Source organism: Rattus norvegicus, chromosome 17 (assembly GCF_036323735.1).
Source record: "Rattus norvegicus strain BN/NHsdMcwi chromosome 17, GRCr8, whole genome shotgun sequence".
NCBI lineage: Eukaryota > Metazoa > Chordata > Mammalia > Rodentia > Muridae > Rattus > Rattus norvegicus.
Genome location: NC_086035.1, coordinates 60,176,442 through 60,201,451, shown reverse-complemented (window position 1 = coordinate 60,201,451; position 25,010 = coordinate 60,176,442). Strand labels below are relative to the sequence as shown.

The following is a 25,010-nucleotide window of genomic DNA, read 5'->3' as shown; positions in this document are numbered from 1 at the left end:
CTGATGAGCTCTCCCCTGAGTGTTTGTGTGAATTACTTTACCTTTGATGGTGGATCCATAGCGTAACAACCAAGAGATATCAATAGTATGCAGAAAGCAGGCTTCTTAAGAGTGTTTGCTCCTTAACCATTCCTGAAACGTAATAACTCTTACAATGAAAGTATTGGGAGCCTCATACAGAGATCCTCCCGCTCTCTGTCTCCTCCCCATTTTGAAAATTTGTTTAAACAATAAAAACAGTATAGAAAAATTTCTCCCTTTTTTTTTATAATAACTCTGTACTGGTAACATAGACAGAAGGACAGAGATAGATGTCCAATGGGCCTTCTTTGATATGACATCAAGAGGCAACAGCTTAAGTTCTACATTTGGGTAAGTGTCCCTAGTAGCACATGTGAGGGGTTGGCGGTAGAGTCTTGGCAGCCTGTAATTCTTCTGTTGGCATAACTTATTTTGTGCTTCATTTGCATGTATAAGTATAATATATCAACTTCCTCTACTCACATGCAGACCCATGCTATGGATGAAACCCAGGACCTTGTGTTTGCAAGCAAATGCTCTACCACTGAGCTATGTCCCCATATCTCAGCTCATTTTGTACAAAGGTCATCCAAGTTTCTTTAGTTGAAATATTGTTAAGTCCTTTTCTCTAGAAACATAGTCCTGGTAGCTAAGAATGGCCATCCTAATTGTCTCCAGATATAATATAATTCAGATTCTGTATCTATGGCCTTTGTAGAGGATGATAGGGAAACTTCTGTTTCATATAAAGTATTTTACAGCAGAATATCAAAGTATGGTTTCTATTTTTAGTACCTAATTTCCCTTTGCAGGTATCAAAGTACAAATACCTCGATAATTCTCATTACAGCAAACTGGATAATATTAACTTCAATTCTTCACTTTAAAAATAGCTCTATGGAATTCTTGGCATAAGATAAAAAAATGTGCAAAATTTTTTGACATTTTAAGACTTAGAACAAAACAAAAATCACAAAACCTTTCATTTTACCTAATTGTGATTTGGGGCTTGTAGACACAAAAGGAAATATTTAAGTTCAGATGAGGTGAATCCATTGAAAGCAGGTAGGACTTGCTCATTATGGATTGATGGGCATAATAAATCCATCACATTCAGTGACAGAGTTTTAGCACAGTAAAACCGTGTCATTTCCTGAATGCGGTGCCGGTATTCAAACCCACATGTTGTTGTAATAGAGAATTTCCCTTGACCATACACCTTCTTAATGCCACCTTCGATGTGCTCAGGGCGTGTTTAGTGTTTACACCCATAGCATCAATTCAGAAGCAGATTTTTTATGCTGTTAAAAATTTCATGTATCTAAAACTTTGTCAAGCATTTTCTTAGTGTCGGTAGCATTTGTTATGAATGGAAACACAGTTTTAAATAGTGCGTGACAGGGGCTAGAGAGATTGGTCAGCGGCAATGTAGAAGCACGAAGTTCAGTTCCCCCACCTATATCAGGAAGCTCACTACCTGTATCAACAGCTCCAGAGGAATCTGACACTCATGACCTCCTCAGACACGTGCATTCACATGCACATACCCACAGAGACACATGATTTAAAATATGAATTTAAAAGACTCTGGGTATTTTCCATTATGATGTGAGTTGTCTAATACCTAAATAAATGCCTGTGTTGGTCATCTTCATAAAGAGAAAGCCGTGGTTCTGGCTCATAGTTTTAGAAGGTCCAGTCCATCGTCCCTCTACCTCCTTGTTTTTCGTCTGGCCAGGAGCCAGTCATGACTTGGTTGCATGCGGAGCAAAGATGTTTATGTCCTAGCTAGGGTGTTTAAAGGACAAAGAGGAAGAGGGTTCTTCTGTCCCCTTCATGCAAATGACTCTGGGGTCCAGGAGCCCTCCCACTTGGCTCCCTTATACAGCTTCTACTTCCAGAGCTTGGCAGTATGGGCCTTTGGCATCCCGGGTTTAAGCCGTGATACCCTCCCCTTCAGTGATACTGCTAGCAAGATTCCACAGGTCCCAGCTTCGTGGGAAGAGGTATTAATAAGCGAGCCTGTGGATTGTATAGCCAGGTGTTCTCACAGTGCTGATGCAATACATTCTGTGCACAGCTGATGGTGTCTCTTCTGTAACAATCCCAAGTTTGAAGGGTTCCACCCAGTTCTTCATGGAGAGTCAGTAGCATGTCATGAGGATGCGTCTGCCCATGGTCGGGAGGCTGCTCTGTGGTCATGGATTAGCCACACTTCCTGAAGGCTGCAATCAGAGAGCTCAGGGGATTTAGGAAAGCAGTGCTACCTTGCTGAGGTGGCTACAGTTCTGCCATGCACAGCTCATGGCCTCCTCCCCTCTAGCCTATGCAGTCTGTCCTCTGTAGTTTCATAGCTTCCTTTTCCTCTTTTTCCCATGCTTGAAGCCAGTAAACCTTAGAATCCTGATAACATGGGGCAGGTGCTGGCCTTCCCAGGCTCTCCTGAGAACCACGTGGAGCTGTTGGAACAGTTCAAGAGGGAGAAGCGTTGGAGGTAATGGTGGTGTAGAGGGAGAAACAGTGAGGTCCCAGCCCTCCACTGGTGGTATTCTACAAACTGGTTCTAGCATGAACGCTTGGCATTTGTAGGTAAACATGTATGGCGAGACTTCTGGGTTCACATCATTTGTATTTCACTACATGGATGTGTTTCCGTCTGTATAATGGGGCTAAAAGTCCTGTCCTCATGGAGCTGTCAGAAGATTAAATTACCCTAGCTTTCTTCTGAGATCAATACTTTGTGTATTTTCCTCTTTTTTCAATCCTGTCAATTCTAAAGGAATCCTTTGGTTTTCTTCACATGAGATTCATCAAGCACCAACGTGCTAATGGATATATATGTCTAGTTTTACTGTGTTAAAAAAAAATCAGAGCATCCTTCTGAATAACTGTATGGAGAGATAATCTTATAAATTTATTCACCATGTAAATTTATGACCTCTTATTGGAATATGAAATAAGCATGCTATATGTAACATAAAATGTTTACTGTGAGTTGATTGTTGGCATTTCAAATTTTTGTTTACGTCTATACCCATAGTCATCTGATTACCATGATGCTGAAGTCTTTAGCCAGGACTGTAATATTCAATTTATCTTATTATTGCTGGCAAAATATATAGAAATTAACAATCTACTTTATCATAGCTCATGCGATTTTTACAGGAATTTTTGTTGTTGTTGTTGTTGTTGTTGTTGTTGTTGTTGTTGTTATTGTTGTTGAATTGTTCATTTGATAAGATAGGGTCTTGGTATCTAGCCCTGGCCTGGTACACACTATGTTGCCCAGGCTGGCCTTGAGCTCACAGCAGTCCTCCCACTTGTCTTCTGAGTAGTGAATTACAGGTATCTTAGCACGCACAGTCCACTGATGCTCAAGTTGCATGATCTCCGTGTACACCAGCGTCTGGTGTTGCTAACCCTGACCACGCCATTTATTCTTTGTCTTCTGATCATTTGTTTTGGATGTACTTAGCATTTCAGAACTGCTGAGACATATGTATAAATCCTAACGTGGGTAGCTCATCATCAGAGACTGAATAATTTGCCTATCATATTTGAAAACAGTGGTCAAAGCTGTCCCGGTGTTGTGACCCGGTGGTATCCACGTTCCCTGAGGTACTTTCTGTGGTTGTTGTTTTATAGCTTTGGGGGGTTTCATCCCTCTTATTCACTCCGTATAACCATGGGATGAGATATGTTGCACCTTGACTCGGGGTGACCTTTGCTTGGGTTATGTTGCCAATACACTTTCCAGTCTTTGCTGGAGAAATGCTATCTAATTAAAAAATTCAAGAATAAGGCTTCTTTTTAAAAGTTCTTATTGTTGTGATTCCTCAAAAATTAAAGACAAACCTGGCCTGGTGCCCCGTGCCTATAATTGCAGAACTTGGGAGGCGGGGAGAGTAGGACCCTTGCAAGCACAAGATTATCTCACTCTACCCAGTTAGCTCCTGGGCTCCGTAGCAAGACTCAATATCAAAATAGAAATAAAAATTAAACTTCCATGTCATTGTCATGTCACTTGTTGGCCAAATATCTAAAAGAATGAAGGACTATGCCAGCAGGATGACTTACTAGGTAAAGGAGCTCGCTATACGAGCCTGACAACCTGTGGGGCCTTGGGTCCCCAGGGCCCACAGAAAAGGGAAAGGAGAGATCCAATTTCATAGTTGTCCTCTGACCTCCACATGTGTGCCATGGCACACACATGCACACAATAGTCATAAAAATTATTTTTGAAAGAATAGCACTTACCATAGAGATGTCTTGTATTCCTGTGTTGATTCAGTCTAGGCTCCCATCTACAAGTGCATGGGAAAAGGAAATGTGACATATGCACACAAAGGCCTTTACTAAGTCATAAAGAAGAAAATTATTTCATTTACCGGAAACAAAAGATAGAATGGCATATGATGGTGCAAAGTAAGATAAATCACTTCACAAAGGCAAATACAGCATTTATTTTTTTCAGGTAGAAGCCAGAGGGAACAAAATGGTAAAACTAAGAGGGAGAGGGGAGTGTGTGAGATGTGGGTGGGAACAAGGGAAGATGGACAGGGAGTCATGAGGGAGCCTGACAGGAGTGCAGCATAAGAATGCAGGAAATGGCGTCTTTAACCTCTTTACAGACGACACCTGGAAATCCAAAGAACCAAGCAGTGGCATGCACCTATAATGCCAACACTCGAGAGGCAGAAGCAAAGAATCACTAGGTTCGCAGCCAGCCTGGTCTACAGAGTGATTTATAGTCCAGCCAGGGCTATACAGTGACATGTGTCAAGTAAAGTAAAAACCGAAGCTGAAAAAATAATAAAGTATCTTCCACGAAGCAGTGATAATTGACTTGTCGGGATACTGTTGGGATCACAGAATGCATAGACCCTTTCCGGCAAGCTTGCTTGTTTCTGAGATCTTTTCTTCATTTGATTGTTTTCTTCCCATGAATCTTTTTCAACATATTAAAAATGTTGATTTATAAGTCAACCAGTCTATTAAAAGAAATAAAATTTCCTTTTTCAAGGTATTATTTTAAATAAAAATGTTGAGGTTTTTTTTCCTGGTTATTTTTTCCCATCTGATTTCTTACAACAAGCTCTATGGCCACTCTGTGTCTTTACTAAAATGAATATATTCTGTACATACAGACTGCAGCACAGTCTAAAGCTGTATTTACTAACTAAAAATTTTGAAATGTCTAAACGTATGTGTTTTCCCTCCCTTGGCTTTTCTAAGACGAGGAAACAGTTGAATGTGGTAGGTAGCATTTTTTTTTATTTGTTTTCTACTTGCGTTGCTCATTCTCATTGTATTTTCTGTTTTATTTTTTAACCATCTTCTTTTTCATTTTCTTTATGCCTCTCAGAGGAAATTAAAGGTACATGTATAAAAGCTGCCTGTGTGGTTAACAATTGTATTTAGTGAGTAGTAGCATAGGGTTAAATTAGATGTGCAAAGCACTTGGGTCAGAATGCTCATTATGAGTGCAAACTTACATCTTTCGGGATCAAAAATCACGGTCGAACTCTGTTTTGGAAGAGATGTAATTGTTTTCTTCACAAAGAACTACCTCATGCATAATCTCGATTTACACAGTCTGTGTGTGTCCCTGTCCCTACTCTTAACTAAAGGTAAACGGGAAAGTCAATGTTGTCCGTGCTCTCTGTGTGGACACACAGGTGTTCTGTCCCTCTCCAAGCCTCAGTGTCTACATAGTCTGTTCCAGGGGCGTGCTTATGCGAATGCTCTAGGACAGATCGCTGTTTCACTGCTTCGAAGTGGCGAATCTCAGAACTTGCCCAGTCCCTCCCAACAGCAGCACACGGTTTAACTTAAAATGTTTTGTTTTTCTATGAAAATACAATATTATTCTTTTCTCCCTTCCCAACTTGGGATCAGCACACCTATCAGCAAGGGTATATTCTAGTCTCACCTTTCTGTCTACTCCAGTCAGCCAAAGTAAATGCTATATTTTACATATCATCAAAGAGCTGGTTTATAAAAGTAAATTTACTTTGCGAGTCAACTGGTGTAATTTTCTTTACTGTGAAAATATAAACATTTCAGATAATTAAAAAAAATCATTTTCTTTGGAACCATATCAAGGAACCTCTAAAGAAGGTTGAAAGAAAAAAAAAAGCAACCCTGCATGAGGTCTTCAAAATACCCTAACTCAAACAGAAAACATGTTTTCTGAGTGCCATCCATGGCAGGGCAGCTCCATGCTGTGCGTTCCATGGCTGCCCTAGTAATGGATTTTTGGCGTTTGCGGCTAGTCTCCTAACCATTCTGCTTTGTTTCCTGACTGTCTGTTCTGCTGGCTTTTGCCTTCTACCCAGAAGACGCCGGACACGATGGTAACAACAGTGGACCCTACATAGGTGAGCAGTTGGTCCTGGAAGAAGATGCCTTTGCTTTCTGTTCCTTTCTTCAACAGGATTCTATTATTCCCTCTCAAAGTGGCATGCTTGTGTGAGCATGCTCCAACACTCAGGCCGGCAGGCACCTTGTACGACAGGCTCAGCGGGTTAGATACAGCAGTTTTTACAGGTCCCTGTAGGTATTGGGCAGGAAGCGTTCCAGACAGCTTTGTAAATGGTTATGTGCTTTTGATCAAGGACGAGCACACACTCTGGTGGTGTTTAAAGTTTTGTTCAATAGCATTTTCTGAAGCTTCCTAAACAGTGTAGTTTGCCAGGATTGTTCAAAGCTATGAATACATTTCTTTCTCTCACATAACTTCTCACTTAAATTTTCTTATGATTTCTTATTTCCACATCTGTACAATTAACCACAAATATAGTTAAACTTCTTATTTAGTCTCTGATGTACGGTTTGAGAAATGCTTTCTAGATTGGAGATGTTGGGGGACATAATAAACAGAAGCAAAGTGGCTAGAAACCATTAAAGGCAACAAGACTGTCTTCCTCTGCTTTGCTCTTAGCCATCCACACTCTTGCTTTGTTTCCGCAACAATTTCTGTCCTCAGCGGTTAGAGGGGAGTGTGTGGAAACACAGGGGGAGCACCGGCATTCCAGCCTCCTCTTAAAATTGACACTCTCATGCATGGCAGTAAGATCTCCTGCTTTCTGAGGAAGTGCTGTACTAGGTACTATGTATTTTTATCATCTCCAGTGTATTGAAGTTGGGGTGTCCTGTCCATTTGATGATAACTAGACTTGAGGCCCCGGGAAGCATATGGAGCTCACCTAAGGACCAAAAGATGCAGTCAACACCTCCAGATTCATCCCATATCTGTATAAAGACAACGATGGCCTGCTTCCCAGCTGCCTTCTGGGTTGTCGTTTTGTTTTGTAAAACATACCAGAAATTCTGAAACACTCGGCATTCTCATTTCATGCCGTCTGCCAGACTAAAATTTTAGTTTTCTTGTCTACCGTCACCTGAATCTACAGATGAGTCTGATATTTGGGGGATTAGAGAAGGGTTCTATTTCCACTGTCTCTTTATGTCAGTGCTATGTATCCAATGCTCTGTGGGACTGGGACCTCCTCTTTCACCACTGAAATCCCTAATGGCTTTACAGAGCAGGCTCTTGCACCTATAAATCTAAGATCAGGCCCACAGTTCTAACCAGGCTCTGCTTGGTGGTTCTTTGCAGCCTGATTGATAGCTGGGGTCTGTCTGATTTGTGGGGAATTTAGCTGGATGAGCTCTTTTGTTAATGTGGCGTTTGCGTGCGTGCGAGTGTAGAGTATGTGTTTGTACATGCTTGTATGTGCATGCAGGTCTGGGTCTCTTCATGTGAAAGCCAGAGGTCAGCATTAGATTAAATTTCTCAGTCACTCTCCATTATTTTTTGAGATAGGGATTCACACTGAACGTGGAGCTCACCAAGTAGGCTATTGTTAGCTAGCCACCAAGTCTCAGAGGTGTGCCAGCCTCTGCGTGCTAACGCAGTCGGGGGATTATAAGTGCACACTACCATGCCTGGCTTTATACATAGGTCAAGCTCAGAACTCAGGTCTTCTACCTGCTGTGCCATTTCCCTGGCCCTTCATGTGGTCTTTTGCCCTTGAAGAAACTTCCCAAACAGGGTTCTCAGGGCCCCTGACGGCACCAAGGGAAAACACTTTGAGAACTTTCCTACACTTAAAGCCTTTGAGCGACCAGAAGAGACCAAAGCAGAGTCAGTGCCTGAGGAACCCCTAAGATCCTGGGCAGTCAGGAAGCGATGCATAGCCATTGTCTTGTGTTTTTACTTTCAAAAGCAGAGACAAAGAAGCCACGCTCCTTGATGGGAGAGTTGGCGCTCAGCTGTGTGGTGAAGTATTTCCATGTAGCAGTGCCACGTGAGTGGAACATACAGGGTGGCAATTCCCAGAGACCCAGCCATCAGCCTGAGGCCGTCAAAGGCTCTGTCCCGTAGATGTCCTCAGATCTATTGCAGGTAGTTGGCAGCAGGGCCTAGCACTGGGCCTAACAGCCTGGGAGAGGCAGATACTGCAGAGCCCAGGGCATATTTAAGTGTGTGTGGCCTGTATAAGTTTTATATTAATTTGGTTGCTTGATAATATGAGATATTAAGCATCAGGCCAAGTAACTCACATTTACTAGAGTTTCACCTGGCTTTTATACTCAGTGTTATTTTGCATAAAATCAGCTATTTAATCAGTAAACATGATTGAAAGTCTGAAAGCAAAGGGGTCAATAAGCAGCATATATTTCCTGAGCCAGTGCAGAATTCTGATAAAATGCCATTCGGATCTGACACCAAGGACAGAGTTGGGATGAGAAACAACTATTCCAGAAACCAAATTGCAAGTTGTCAGAGGCAGACTGGGAAAGGCAGCAAAGGAGTTCAAAGCAGGCTTTTTGCTTATTTGTTCTTATCGTCGACTGTATTTCAGCACACTAGGGTGTGCTCGCATGTATGTTGACTGTATTTCAGCACATTAGGGTGTGCTCGCATGTATGTTGACTGTATTTCAGCACATTAGGGTGTGCTCGCATGTATGTTGACTGTATTTCAGCACATTAGGGTGTGCTCGCATGTATGTTGACTGTATTTCAGCACACTAGGGTGTGCTCACATGTATGTTCATGAGCCGTGTGCATGCTGGTGCACTCAGAGTTCCTTGGAACAGAGTGATAGTTGATTGTGAGTTACCATGTGGAACTCAGCAATTGCTGGGACTAGGACCCAGGTCTTCTGTCAGAGCCACGTTCTTAACAGCTCAGCCATTTCCTCATCCCTTCCAGGTGTGGTAGATGGGAACAGGGTATCATAGTGAGAAAAGAGAATCTGAGAACCTCTGTAGGAGTGGCTTGCAAAGCCTGTGGTAAAGGATTGTATATCTGAGAGAAAATGAGAGAGAATGAGAGAACCCAACTAAGGCTACAATGGATGGAATTAAAAGGATGGGAACACTTTAAATAAGAATTTGGAACTGATTGGTGGATTATGGTCTACATGATCTCATGAGCCAGCATGGTAGATGGCTGTTCAAGAGAAGTCAGAGAGCTTGCATTTGCAAGATGCCATTCCGGTGTACGTCAGCCCATTACAGATGAGGGGGCAACGTGAACAGGTGGAAGCTATGGAATGGGGCCACTGGGAGTGGGAATGGATTGGAAGACGAACTGTACAATGCTTAGATCATTCACTGCATAATCCATTAGTTGGAAGTACGGGTCAGTAAATTATATAATTATTGTATCATACGATGTAAAGTGCATTAGTTGCCAGTGAAGAGGGGCAACTGTGTATAATCTTTAAGATGGTAGATAGTAAGTACTGAGAAAAAAGCTGTACAGGAACTGTCTCATTAAATAATATGGCCACAGAGGGCCTCCCTGAAAAGGTCTCGTTTCGTCAAAACCCTGAGGGGAGCATTGTGGGAAATAAGCCTCTAAGAAGAGAGATAACCATGTAGCACAACTCTCAGGCAGGATGTCTGCTGCACCAGAAGGAACCTGTGCAAGAGGGCCCGTGTGGCTCCAGCAGAGTGAGAAGGGAAGGGGACAGGAACTGAAGTGTGAGAGGACATGCCAAGTGGGGCAAGCACTTAGCTGTGTCTTGATACATGATGGGAAATCGTTGGCGGGTCCTGAGCAAGGCAGAAACATAGCCCGACTTGTATGCTTAAGGGTCACACTGGCTGATGGGTTGAGAATCCCAGAGGGGCCAGTGCAGAAGCAGAAAGGCACTGCAGTAATTCAGGTAGGGAATGACTTGTTTTGAACAGAGATATTTCTTGTGGAGGCAGAGAGAAGACCAGATAATGGACGTGTTGGAGAGTTGGCCATGAGTACATGGTTTGGATCATTATAACTCCTAGAATGGAGTTAAATGTTTCCTGAGATAGCAGAGATGGCAGGCGTGGGCTGCCTGAGTGTTCTGTTTGGGACACAGTGAGCTGATGACATCCATGTGGAATTGACAGTGGGAGAGATGTGTGAGGAGCTGGAGTCAAGGCCACCACTTTGAAATTTTGGACATCAGGACCGATTAGAACAGTGAATGAGACGAGAGGAGAAAGTATTGGTCTGGGTACCAGAAGAGCCCAAGGCAAGCAAGGTAGAAACCAGGAAAGACCAATGGGAGCAAAGGTTGAAGGAGGAGGCTGTGCTGCTCAGAAATAGGGGAAGAGGAGTGAGAATGGACAGAGAAGAGTTAGCTGGGGTGGAATACCCCTGTCACAATAAAAACTTACCAACAGACTGGAATACAGGGAATCTCAGATATCCACTGGGCGTGCTCCTCGGTCTTATTCGGTTAAGCAGAGACCATTCACTCAGTCTTCTGGTTTACTACATCCAGGACTGTTATTTTGAATATCATTATTTTGTACCAAGAGGAATTTCTGCAATAATCTTGGCCAAATGTCTGAGCAGTGTAGGGAGGAAAAGCATTGTTCCCTTCTGTGATATGTGAGATTTTATACATATTTATATGTTTTCTTTCATTTTTTTTCCTTTTTGGCATAAAAGGTTTGCTTTTAGCCTTTATTTTATGTGTATCTCTGCTTCCCTTGGGGCCCAGAAGAGGGAAGCAGATCCCTTGGAACTGGAGTTAGAGAAGGTTGTGATCTGCCATGTTGATGCTGGGAGCCAAACAAGGGTCCTCTGGAAGAGCACCCAATGCTCTCAATTGCTGTATTGTTCCTCCTGCCCTCTTCCCACCCCCATTTTGGCTTTTTGAGGTGGGGGGGGTCCTGCTCTTTGGACAGGCTATCTCAAGTCATCATCCTCCTGCCTCAGCCTCCCAAGTATTGGATTATAGTTATGAGTTGCATCCATTGGCTTTTCAAATACCTTAGGTCTGTCTGTGGTAACTGATGCTTTGAGGAGAAAAATCCTCTGTGCAGGGTTGACCTATGTTTTCCTGTCCACCGTTTCTCTAGTGCAGATAGTCTAGCGACCCCGCTGGAGCTGCTGGAATGCAGCATTTCGGTCATTTCTGTGTGCCTCTAAGGGTCACAGCATTCTGTGATAAGCCTGTCCCAGCACAAAGGGCCGCTTCCCCAGATGTGCTGTAGTTCAACTTGTCTGAAAGAGCCTTGGCTTCTGCAGGATGGGTTTGCGTCCATCCTTTTCCCATTACACATTTATCTGGCCCTGAGACATCTCTGGAAAAGCACCTAAGAATTTGGTCCTTGTGTCTGACCTTCTCCAAAGATTAATTAGTAGAGGCCCCGAGGCTGTAGCTCGTTTTAGGACCGTATCCTTCTCTGTCAACCCACTTCCATATCCAGAGGAGGAGAAAAAGCAGCTCCCTGCCTTGCAGAAAGAATGTCGCTGGATCTTTGGTTCCTACACAGGATCATAGCCTTGTGCACTGTCACAACCCTGGGGAGACATTTTTTTTCATGTCCTCTGAAGGAAAACCAAGCATGAAGCAGTGTATGAGTATGCCCCCTAATTCTGCAGCAGGATTTACATTCTGAAAATAGGCTGGTAAGAAGGATTCGCAGTTGAGAGCGTGTTGCTCTTAGAGAAGACACGGCTTCTGTTCCTAGCACCCACATTGGGTGACTCACAAGCAGCAGGGGGACAGTCACTCTCTTCTGGCCTCTGGCTTCAGGCTCCAGTGCTGGGATTACAGGTGTGATCCACCCACATACTTGAGCTTTCCTGCGTTATCTGAGGCCTTGCCAATAGGGTTCACTGTGTGCTTTGATTCTGACTGGCCTCTTAAAGGACAGCATAGTCATCAGTGAAAACGATTTGGCCATTTTATTGGAAAGCAGGAAGAAGCCAGATGGCTGGACAATCAACGTAAACTGTAGTCTGCACAGTTTTGTAATTACATGAAGAAAAATAAGTAGGATAGTGTAAAAAGAAAAGGTAAGGTAACACATTTTAAGTGTTACCTTTAAGCCAGGAGCTTCCCACATTAAAGATTATAGAGACTTGGTATATATGTTTATACACCCTACTTCTGTCTCTATAGAGATGGCCACTGGTTGGTACATGGCATACATGTGTGTTTGCTGCATATTTACGTGGATGACTAGTTCTTTTGCTTTGGTGAGTGATGTGGAAGCTGGTGTATTTTGGCTTTTGCACTCGTGCTCTAGCAGAAGAGCTTTAAAAACCTATTTCTTTTCTTGCCTTAGCCCAAAATAATCAGTATGAAGCAATTTTATAACATTGATATGAATCTTTCAATGTTTTCCCCTAATTGTTTCATTACAGGAATCTTGTTATAATCTCTCAGGAGGCTCCGTGTGTCAAGCATGTGCTTCCTTATATTTTGGATTGTGAGCCTTGCCTTTAATGGCTGAGCCATCTCTCCAGCCCTAATACTTTGTTGCAAATGATTTCCTGAGGAACTGAATTGTTGGTCCCTCTGTCCTTGCTGGAGCAAACGCTACATTCTTTTAAAACAAGATCAGTGTTGGGACCTACACTGTCGTTTCTATTTAACCAAAGTATTTATCCTAAAGTTAAATAATGAAACAAAACTTCATGTGTTACTGTTTACTTCTCTCGACTTCTATGTGCTTTACTTAGGACTGGTTCTTATTTCTCCCCCATGGTTAAGAGCACAGCTGATTTTATAAATTGAGTCAAAATTCCCATTTATTCAAGTCTGCTCACTTATTAAAGAGCTCGAAGTGGGGTGCAGCTGTGTTTAAGTATACCACATCGATATTTTCCATGAGATAGTATTTGTGCAGAAAGAATATTTAGAAGCATTTTTTCAAAAGTAATACAGGTTCTTTTTTGAGCAGAAAAGACCTCTGCAGAATCTCAAGACGTCTGGACTCCTGCTTGGAAATACTTGTTTCCTGACAGAAACTATTTCTGCTCAGAGCATTGTAGGCTGTAAGGATAGTCTCAAGCTAAGAAAAAAAAATTACTAAAGTTTCAAATCCAATTTTTCCCTCTGCCCAGAGCTGCAGTTTTACATGTGTATACTGCATTTTGACATAAATTTGAAAGTATAAATAAGAACTCATTTCTTTATTAGCTGCTTGGTGGAAAGTTAAATTCTCATGCAATCTCTCTGTGTGTCTCTGTCTCTGTCTCTGTCTCTCTCTCTCTCTCTCTGTGTGTGTGTGTGTGTGTGTGTGTGTGTGTGTGTGTGTGTGTGTGTGTGTGTGTGTGTGTTTTGTTCGGGTGTTAGTATGATGATTGGGAAATCTTAAAGTAGAAGTTATTTTTCCCTTGGAAATTGCACTTCATATCTTAGTTTAGCTTCCAGGGCTGTGTTTCTGTTTTATTTTTAGCTTGAAATAAAGCTGTGTTTTTCAAGGCTCGTTGTAGATTTGAATGCAGCTCTCCACAAAGGAAACTGTGAACCTGTAACATGTTAGAGGTGGGTTTTCTGGTTATCTGTTCAAACCCCCCCCCCACCCTCTGTGCAATATGTATAGCTTAGCATCGTTGTGACACTGTCTTTGCTGACTTCTCCCTGCAGCATGAAATGGCTGGAGAGTTTCTGCATCCCAGCTCTTTAGATCATGTGTCCGTAGTTCTAGTCACCTCTTCCACTGCCGCCACCGCCACCACCGCCACCCCCCACACTCACACTATAATTCAAACTTCGCCTACCAAGATGTGCTTAGTTGTCATTCATTGTCTCTGAAACAATGTTTAATTGGTCCACCACCCAGTACCACCTCAGCAATGAAATAGTAACTAAAGTCGTGTGACCATGTGTACCTCTTTTTATCAGTATCCTGAAGGAAACAGTCCTTCTGGTGTGTTGTCATGCAATGTCTGTGGTTTGCGAAGGGCACCAGCCTAAGATCGGAGTGTTTTTGAGGAAGCACTCTGGTTTCTTGTCAGGAACCTAATATTGGAGAATAATTTCCAGATGCTTAGTCTTTATTAGTGTCTCCATGGCGTTTTAAAAATCTTCTTTAAGCGCCTCTTTATAGTCAAATTTACTCTTTCTTATAATTTAGATATTAGGTAAATATTTGCATGGTTAAATTGTTCTGATTTTGAAGATGCAAAAAAAATTTTTTTTCATATGATGCTTTTGGCAGTACTCCTAGTTTATAAAAATAGGACCTGTATTTCAGTATATTTAAAATGGAGATAAAAGCTGTAAAGTGCTTAATTTTAGGCTTCTTTCAGGAAAAATTGAACATTTTGTTTTGACTGTGTCTGTATTACAATGCGTTTTTCATACATTAGGAGGTCAAGAGTGATCCTTCTAGAAGTCTCTGACTTTAGAGGTGCCTGTGACATATTTGAACTGCTGGGATTCATGGAGATTTTTTAAGACTTCTTTTTTTCCTACACTGTGAAATGTAAACCTTGGAAAAGCTTGTTTAAATGTTAGCACTGCAGAGCGTCCGATGTTATCGACCGGTGATTGGTTACGTAAAATAATTGAAATGAGTTATTAAAACTATTCTGCCTGATATGTGAAGGCTGGAAATTTATTTTCTCGAAGTAAATGGCAAGCCAGCGCACACATCCATAGTGTCCACATAGGACTGGCTTCTGAGTTCATTATGTAATTAACGTTTTAATGACCCTTCCTGCTAAAGGGAACAATTCTATGAGAAATTAGAACATTTACTTTCCATTTAAGTTACTTATTTGTGTGCTCAAAAGACGGTGGCGGCTTGTGATTTCCTATAAACTCCTGGACTGTTCCCCCCCCCTCCCCGTTTTAGCTTTTGAAACAATGTATTTCTTTTTTCTCTTGGAGGTTTTTCTGTTTCTTTTTTTCTTTCTTTTTTGCTTTGCTGGTTCTCTATGTCTTACACTCCCTCCATTGTGCTTTTCGTAGTATCCCACCAGTTTCACTTTTGTCATTTTCTTGGTATTTGAATTTCTCAGCTATTTCCACCTATCATTTACATAGAAACTTGTTTTCTGTAATCACTTCAAAACATAGCTTCCGGGAACCACCTTCTGCAATAGAGAACTACTTTGTAACTTGTGTTGAGAGCCTCACAACTATTTCTGACTAGATCTGATTTCATTTGGGGGGTTGTATATTATAAATGGTTTTTGTTTTCCTGTCAGTTGTCAAGTCACAGAGTCCAGTAAGTTTGAATAATAAGGTAGTTGTCATAGCCCTCTGTGCCCAGAGCAGTGTTTTTTTCCTCTAAGGTGTTTTCTTCTGTGCGTCTGTATTTATAACTCATTTTTGTAGCAGCAAAAACAAAGCTCATGTGTAATAATTGTATCCTCTCTTGTTCTGCTGAGTATTATTGTATTGTTTCTATAGTACTACTGTATACTTTTACAGTTTTAACATTTTCAGTCCTACTTCTCTGGGAGACTATTTTATCACTTAAGTATTTCCACATTGCTGCATATTTTGGTTTCTTTTCTAAATTACTTTTACTCTGAAAATTAATATTGATGTATGGAATTGTGGACTAGAGAGATATATTGTTTCCTACAGTGTTAAAGCTTATTTTAACCTCAAATGCTTCTTAAATTCCATATATAAGCATTAAATTTAATACTTTTGGCTACTGTGTTATACAGATGCAGGAGGATGCAAGATTTGAGAATAACCAAATATATATGTATATATATATATATGTATACACACACACACACACACACGTGTGTGTGTGTGTTAAAAGTCAAATCAGATGTTCTTAATCTTTAAAAGAGTCCCAAGATATTAGTCAGGAGCCCATGTTGTAAAAACACTAAACTGTATGTATGTGAGAATAACCTTTGGTGTCACAGCAGGACGAGGAGCTTCTTGAGGCCAGCGTTTTGTGTTTTACAACTCACCTTAAACACAGACGGACATAAAGGCTTACTTGATTGGATAAACAAGGAAAATGAAAAGAATAAAACTTCTCTATTAGGAAAAACCTTTTAATCTGTGAATGCAACTGCTGCTTTTCGATGACAGTTTATGTTAAATTTTAGCAGGGGCTCGACACTGTCCCTGTCATTCATCTGTGAGCACAGGGTGGCATTGGGACCTCATTTCATTGAGGAGCATGGAAGCCAAGCTCCAGCAATCCCTTTTTCTTCCAGTGAAGGCCATCCACACTCAGCTCCCCTCCCAGAGTTGCTGGAGAAACTGAAACAGTCAACCCACACCAAGTGCTTTGGGTAGTGCCCGTCCCCTGGTGAGCTCTCAGCAAACCCATCTACTGCCACTGTTGCAAGTGTATTTTGTTGCTGATATGATCCAGAGAATGAGTCTGGCTCCACTCGAGAATCCCCCCCCCCTTTTTTTCTGCATGACATCAGCAATTCAAGTGTCGGAATGGGAAACTGTTTAGGGGTCCTTCTCCTTCAGGGTTTTTCAGAACCATTGGTTAATTATTTAGAAAAATAGAAAGCTGCAGCCACACTTCATAGACTTGATGTCATGATTACACCTGAGTGATTCCAGATGGGACTTTTAAAAATTAAGTATAAAGCCATGCATCCCACTTCTTAAAACTTGAAAGAATGTAGGAGAATATTTATCAAACCTAAGAAGAGCAGTTCTTAAAGCAGTGGGAGAAATCAAAAGCAAAGTTTCAGAGTCCGGCACTTGAGCAATTTAGGATCGCTTTAAAATTAGTTCAATGTTAAGAGAATGGTGAACACATTTGGGAAGAGGGCTCACCTTCTTGCCGACCTGAACTGATGTGTATTCGATGACGGACTGACTCAAAGCTTGATCAGTGGTCAGTCAGCGGCAGTGACAGAGGAAACGCCAAGACCAATAATGAAAAAAACGGGAGGATCCCACAGTGATTGAACACTGTAACAGCTATGCACAGCTTACACTAGCCAGGTTACCAACCGCTTTAAGAAGGGATAAGAAGCTGCTGTGGGAGAAGTTTGCGGACAGGCCTTTTTCCTAGAAGAACCCACTTGCAACAGTGTATCCTCATGAAACCATAGGTTACACATACAGCGGACCCGAGAAATTTAGTAGCCATTTCAAGTAACAAGCAGTTTTCTTTAGAGTCACCCCTTCATGGTTAAAGTCTTTAAGCAGAGTTTGTGGAGTTAGATGGTAGATTGGCTGGTCACTGAATTGTCACTTCTGCAAAGTATTAGATAAGCATCGTCCTGCAGCTGCATCCTATTCTGATGTCACCTTCCTACTGTAATAAAACCCGCTGTTCCTTTCAAAGACAGACTTCTAGCAGCTGCGGATAAGCTTCCCTGGAAACAAACCTGTTCATAAAAATAACGAGCCCATTATAAATTACAAAAATATGAACTATAAGGAAAATACATTTTGTGTAAAACTGTTCCTTTATCCTGAATTCCTTGAGAGAGTTCCTCTCGCTCTCTCTCAAAGCCTTCCTTCTGAGGAGGGAACTGACCCTGACTGGTAACTTACTAGATGCTGTGTTCTTAACTTTTATGTGACTAGAAGCTCTGCTTCCTTTCAGTTTAGCCTCATGGTATTTGGGCTCCTTTAAATAAGAGAACTGAGAAAAATCCAAAGTCAAGAAGTTCTTAACTCCCCCCTTTTAGAGAAGATAGGAGGTAGCCTCCTAGAGACTCCGCCATGGGGTACTGACAGGCACACCGCTTATTTCCAACTAGGGGTTGGAAATCACAAGCCATGAAAATAGATTCGAGAAAAATCATCTGGGTTTGGGGGTTTGGGAGTATGTATCAGTGTGAGTGTATGTTGTGTGTGTGTGTGTGTGTGTGTGTGTGTGTGTGTGTGTGTTTAGCTTTTGAATTTTTGCCCGAACAAAGATCATATTAACAAAGTTAGATTTTATTATGCTTTGTTTACCGTTGATTCTGAGGTGAGAATTTTTCTTATTTTCTTTACATGTATATGTGTACAAATGTGCAAAGGTATGTATATGCATACAAGTATGTATACATAAAAGTGTCTCTGTAAATAATACATATTCACTTATGATATGGAGATATAAGTTAAAAAATAAAAGCTCATTAGACTGGAGGGACAGATGCTCTTGAAAATTAAACTTGGCAAGAAAAAACTACATGTATTCCTAGAAGAGAATGTAAAAGAAAGAATAGTTACTACATATTTTGGCTTTCTGCTGTGTTTCTTTAAAATGACTCGTCAATAAGTCATTTAAAATAATTGTTTGTTTATGAATTATAGCACTGGAGATAGGGAACGTAAGGCCTCATGGAAGCCAATGCTAAACTACACAGTGACACCGCAGCCCCTGTCCTCATATTTAAATCTGGCTTTCATTTGCTGGTCCCTCCTCATACAAGAGCCCATTTAAAATTGATTAATGAGCCTCTAGATGCTGTTCACCTCTTCAAGAGTCTGTGCACGGGAATCCACATGCTTTCCCTAAAGACCGGCTCAAAGAGTGCGGGCCACACAATACAGCCTGGATGAGGCTCAGGAGTGTCTGCCACGGGCAGCGGCCATGAGTGGCCTATCTTCACCACCCTGGGAGGGAGCTGCTGCTGTTTATCAGTGTTTCAGGAAATGACCCTGCCAGAAGATCTCTGAAACTTAGGAGATATGTGGCCGGCATGGCAGGGCAGTACTTCTGGTCTGTGTCTCCAGTCTTCATGGCTCCCCTGCTCTCCAGGATGTGGTGGCCAGCTGACTGCTTTCCTTCCTGTGCTTTGTAAAAGGAGTTTCGGGGCAAGGTAGTTCCAGAGCCAGGTACTTCTGAAAAGCTGAGGGTGGGGCTGATTTCCAAGGTAACAGTCACTGGCCTGTGCCCTCTGCTTCCCTTAGCTCTAAGACCTTTTCTGTCCATCTTCAGGTCTGGTGTAAAGTCCCCACAGGTTCGGCTTTCTTGGTTGAGGTTTTCAAAGGTGAGACAGAGTGGGAGTGGATTTGCAGTTGCTGCTGTTGTTCTGGGTGAAGCACAACAGAGCAGGTGCTGCGACCCATCCCGTGGAGCGTGCCGCCATTTTCTTCATAGTCACTATGGAAACCTGCTTGCCCTCTTCCTTCCCTTGCTCTCAGTTTCCTGTTTATAGTGGGAGTAAAAATGTCAATGGGTTGTAAAGACCCAACTAAGTAAGCAGTTTCACAGAAATCAGGGCTTAGTTACAATTTGCAGATCTGAATTTTCTTCAGATTCAGCTGTTGCCCTTTGTTTGTGTTGGATGGCGCCTTATACCCAAAATTTCTCATGACTTCCATACCAAAGAACTGTGAAGGGATGGGTACTACAGTTAGAACAGGATGCCACCAGCATCCTGACTAACCATCCTGAATAGCCAATCAAAATTCCCCTCACTAATGACCAGTCCTCTTCACTCCCTTGCTTTGCCTCTGAGGGAGCTCTGGTGAGAGACTTTATCATATGAAGACCTTTTCTCAAATAACCTAGGATTGCCTCAAAGTCAGTTATTTTTAGAGAGTCACAGAGTAACTTTTATTATCTATTCCCAAAATCTTTGCTGATTTAAAATTGCTCATTAGAATATAATCTCACTGTCTATTGCAAATGTATCTGTTGATTTATTTTATTAAACTTGGACTCTATAAAGTGTCTCAGAAAACTCCGTATTTGCTTGTGTTTACTCCATATTTACACTTCTTTTTTACAGACTTGGTTTCATGTAACCCAGGCTGGCCTCAGACTCACTGTGTAGCCAAGGATGACCCTGAACTTGTGGCCCTCCTATCTCTACCTCCCAAGTGCTGGGATTACACATGTATGACACAGGGCCATGTTAGGCATCCAACTCAGGGCATCCTGCATGCCAGGCAGGTCCTCAACCAACAGTGCTTCGTTCCCAGCCCTGACTCCTATTATTTCAATATTCGCTTTCTTTGTAATCCTTTTACCTTCCAAACCCAACAGGTATAATTACTGACTTCCTATGTAGTCTCCACAATTCATATATGTGTCTTTTCACTTTTGTACCTTGTAGAAAAACTCTAAAAGTAGTCTACGTGTTTTTATTTTTAATTTTTATTATATTTTGTTTATTTCATGTGTGTGTGGATATGTGTGGATGTTCACATGCCATAGCCTGTGTGTAGAGGTCAGGGACAGTAGAAGTCAGCTCTCAGATTCTCGTGTTGGTTCTAGAGACAGAACCTGCCTCAGCAGACACTGTCTCACCAGCTGTCCACATCCTTCTGGAATCAAATATGCTTTTGTATATTTACAGGGTACTGGAATTTTATTTTATATTGTGGGGCTGATACAGAAGGATCTTAATATTTGGCTTGGGGGATTTTAATTGTTAGCTTAAAATACCCTAAATGTTTTCAAAAAAATACTTATTTTATTTATTTATTTATTTATTTTTGTTTGTTTGTAGCTGGTTTTAGAAGAAGTTTCCGTCTTAGCAGAAAGGATAAGAAAACAAATAAGTCCATGTACGAATGCAAAAAGAGTGAACAGTACGACACAGCAGATGTGCCCACATATGAGGAGGTGACACCCTACCGGCGGCAGACCCATGACAAGTACAGACTCGTCGTCCTGGTTGGTAAGTGTTTGCTTTGTAATCCTGCAAATCAGAAAAACACCAGGATTTACATTTGAAGTTTATCATAGTTGAAGCTTCCAGCTGAAATCCCCTTCTTGCTGAAGGCCTTGCTTAGTCTCTGAAGTGAGCGTTTGTCTGCTGACTGTGTTGGGACTGGTCTGGTCCTTTGGAGGCTACCTCATAAGTAGCCCTCGGTCCCGTGGAGCCTCTGTTGCAGGTGGGTTAGGAAATTCACTGTAACACAAGAAGCATCAAGAGTATTAAATCTTAACATACTGCTTAATGGATATTTGAATATTTGTTAATGAGCATTTGAATATTTGGTGATGAGTGTTTGAATATTTGTAAAGTAAGTACTTGAATATTTGTTAATGATGTTCTTTTCGATTTATTTTGAGGCAGTAGCCATGGTGTAAGCTACCTACAGCAGTTAGACCATCGTGAAATAAGTTCCAGCAGGTTTCAAACCATTTTAGAGTGTGTGGAGGTATGTAACTGAGGACTAGAGTTCCTGCCTGGCATTGGGCTCAGTTCTGAGTAGTGTAAAATCCAAAGTTCGGGCAGATCATGTCTACAGTGGTTGGCTTGACTCACATGAACGGTCTAGCCAGTCTCTTGTGCAGCCTGCACCGACATGATCCCCCATGACCTTATGTTCCTCCACTCCTGTCCCTTACTATGTTTCTTTTAAAATGTGGTGAGAGCTCTGTCAGCTTCCAGGATTGAAGCCAGAGGTTTTGCATAAGTTTGGGGGTAGAGGAGCATAGTGTCTCTTGTTAATTCTTACATTATAAACTTAAGATGACAGTTTGGGGAGGAGTAAGGATCATTGGAAGGGTGAGGAATCGGCCAGTTTCGTGAGGAGAACTCCTTTGTAAGTTTGTTCCATGCTAACTGAGACTGATGGTGGGTGATTTGTGAGAAGCAATATGGTTTCCTCTTACCAATGACACCAGAGTTGATCATTAGCCTGGCCGATACTGAAATTATTTATCAGAAATACAGGATCACATACAAAGAAATTCAAAGTTTCCTTTCTTAGTAAGGCCTACCTTTCTCTAGTCTCAGCTACATCCAGAAAGGGGTGGGGGGCTCCATAAATGTCACGGTTTCCACCATGCTCACAGAACTCAGTTCCAGTCCACACAGCACCCAGGGCTCATGGCTGATCCTCTGGTCCTACGTGGAGGCTACCTGAGACCCACTGTCTTCTCTCCCTATCACTCCTGCTGTAAGATCTGAGCAGCCTCCCTCCATTCCTGCCCCCTCTTCCTCAGCCCAGGAGCCCAGTGTGGTAAAGGGGACCATGGACATAGACCATGTGGCTGTGTCACTCCTGCCTTTCCAGCCAGGCATTATCCTTGGAGTTACAGGGCTGTGCTTGCTTTGCCTTTCATTTCCAGACTAAAAGGAGGAAAAAGGAGCCCAAGCCAGTTTTCTTCTCCTGTAGGCACCACGCATAAAGCCGTGTCTGCAGGGGCAAAGGGGTACTTGAGCTTGGCTTGGGTCTGTGTAGTAAGCCAGAGAAGAGTGGAAAGAGTCAAGGTGTAGAGCTCTTGAGGATGATAGATGATTCTGGAAAAGAGACAGCCAACCCCTGGGATCCTCAACAGGGATTGGAAGCAGACAGCCAATTCTGGGGATTGAGACAGTGGTGTTACATAGGTCTCCGTGGCAGAGTGCATTAGCAGTCCTGGGCCTGCCTTAGGACAGGATAAAAGTGCAGGATGCCACATTAGCCTTCCATCATCGAGGCCAAATACTTGAGATAGTTAACTAATACAGATAAAAGGTTCCTTTTGTTTCACAGCCCTAAGCACGAGAAAGTAGCACAAGTGGAAAACCTCACATCCTCGCCCAGGTAACTGCTTAGAGTCCTAGCACAATGCACTCCAAACACAATGTAAAATGACCTGCTGCTATCCACTGTATCTGAAATAGGAGTTAATTCAAGTGATCCTGTGGCTCTGGGCCCATGAGAGACATGGCAGGGGCATTTCATAGAAAGGATGTGCTCATCTCTGCAACGGAGAGCAAGGAAAAGAGGAAGGAGTCTCTGCTAGTACCTTGTGGGCTGTCTGTCAACAGATGTTCCCCAGTCCTGTTTCCTCATCTGAAAAGCAGACAGGATAAGAGCTTTGCTAGTCTTGCAAAGACTCAGACTTGCTCCTAACCCAGGCTGTGGTCTGAGTAAAAAACCATTCTTTCATATTATCCAAAAATATCTTTAAAATAAACCTGAGGTGTTCTAGTCTTAGATGCCTGCTGATTTTGAGCCTCAGTCTTTGAAATGACCATATAGCAGCCAATCTGAGAGAAGCACCTGGGTAATGGCTGTATGGTTTGGAAGTTCTATTCTGTTCTCTGTTAACTGCTGTCTTTCCTGACTGCACGGTGAAGACATGTTTCCTCTGTGTGCAGGAGGGTGGGAAGACCGTGTTGCACCTCCTTCATTCACTCTTACCCTGGTTGTCAAAGCTGTGTGGAGTAACAACCTGGTTAAAGACGGTGTTGGGTAAATATCACCAGGAAGATACAGAATACTTTCTCTCAATAGTGTCACAATATGCTTTTCTTTGACCCAGTGTTCAAGAAATCAGATTCAGCCAAGTTGGTGCCATTCGAAAATACAGCATCAGAGAACCATGAGCCTTGATCAGAAATACTTGATTTTCCCTTCTTTAGGTAAACATGTTATTCCCAGGCTGCATTTTAGTCCCTGATAACCTCACATGTTTCTATTAAAGTCCCTTCTGCATTTAAAAATATTTCTTAAAAAGTGTTAGACCCGGGGTTGGGGATTTAGCTCAGGGTAGAGCGCTTGCCTAGGAAGCGCAAGGCCCTGGGTTCGGTTCCCAGCTCCAAAAAAAAGAACCCCCCCCAAAAAAGTGTTAGACCCAAATGCTGGAACATTTACTACATATTCCTATACAGCATATTGTATTTCATCTTTAGTAAAGGCTGACCTTTTCATAAGTAAAACAATAAAGTCAAATGATGTATGTAAGCTTGTGGTGAGGACGAGGATAAAGGTGTGGTCTGAAGAGCCACAAAAGCCCTTTTGTGGCTTAAGCCAAAAGGAGGGCAGAGATTCATTCTGTGACTGTTCAATGATTCCTTACTTGTTCCGTCTGGCTTCTCAGCATAGGGGAGAAGCTAAAAGTAAAATTTTGCATATTTCACATTTACAACACAAATACGATTCGGTCCTCTGGGCTGAGTCCCATGTGTTGTTTGAAGACTGCTATGCAGAGGTGCTCTGAGTAAATGGACATCTGTAAGAACGTCATCATTTTCTCCTAAAATGATGCTGTCCGCACAGCTGGGTAAGGCAGAGTAGGAAGCACGTGTTCATAACTGGGCTGCTCCGGAGGTGTCCATGTACACACCCCAAAACCAACAGTCACAGTCGAATTCATGGATGTGTGGTGGGCTGAAAGTTATCCTGTGAACCAGAGACAAATATGATCTATTAGAATCACAGTTGGCTTCTAATGCCTGTAGTCTCTCTGAAATATGTATAGTAGGGAGTCTGGCATGAGACATGATTCTCCCCATTGAGCTGGCTTTTAGTGAGCAGGTCTGTTCTGAGCGCTGGGTTCTCTAGGTTACAGCAGAAGCTTTTGTCCTCTAGCCGCCTATATTCCAGTGGGTGAAGATGAACCAAAAATCTATCATTCCTAGGAGCAAATGCTGACAGCTGTGGCTACTTGTGTGGCTAATGGATGTGGTGAGCTGTACATAGGAGGTGGCTTGTGGTGCTGGTTAATAGAACTGTGAGTTTGGGACTAGCAGAGAATGGATTTTGAATGAGATCCTGTCATCCCCAGTGGAAGTCACCTTTGGAAGAGTTAGAGAGGAAGGAAGTAACCATTACCACTGTCCTTTGCTTGGCTAAGGAAGGTAAATGTGGTTGGATTTTGACCTTTCAGTTGTATTGTATTCTCGTCATAGCTGCGGTAGAAAGAGGAGATGCGAAACTTAAATGGGTCCACAGACCTGCTTTAGAGGGATGTTTAGTTAGCAAATTTTTTATTCTCATTTTCTTCTTGGTTTTTGTTTCATGCTCTGGCATTTGCTTTATGAATTGGTGCCTCATTAGGAGTCCTTTTCTCCCTCGTGAAAGCGACATAAGGAATGAGCCGCTCTGACTTATGCATGTAGCTCGACCC

The 25,010-nt window shown here is 42.2% G+C and overlaps 1 protein-coding gene across 7 annotated transcripts in view; it reads left to right on the top strand.

The window, feature by feature from the left end:
* Nucleotides 1-25,010, top strand: part of Mpp7 (MAGUK p55 scaffold protein 7) — a 266,719-nt gene that overhangs the window by 200,363 nt on the left and 41,346 nt on the right. For 4 of the 7 annotated variants that reach the window (XM_039095743.2, XM_039095742.2, XM_063276474.1 and 1 more), the window contains one exon: nt 20,668-20,838. In XM_039095743.2, the coding sequence (XP_038951671.1) occupies nt 20,668-20,838 (171 nt within the window). Of the gene's footprint in view, nt 1-5,256; nt 6,402-20,667; nt 20,839-25,010 lie in introns of those variants that run through there. The other 3 variants (XM_063276477.1, XM_063276476.1, XM_063276475.1) reach the window with 2 other exon arrangements.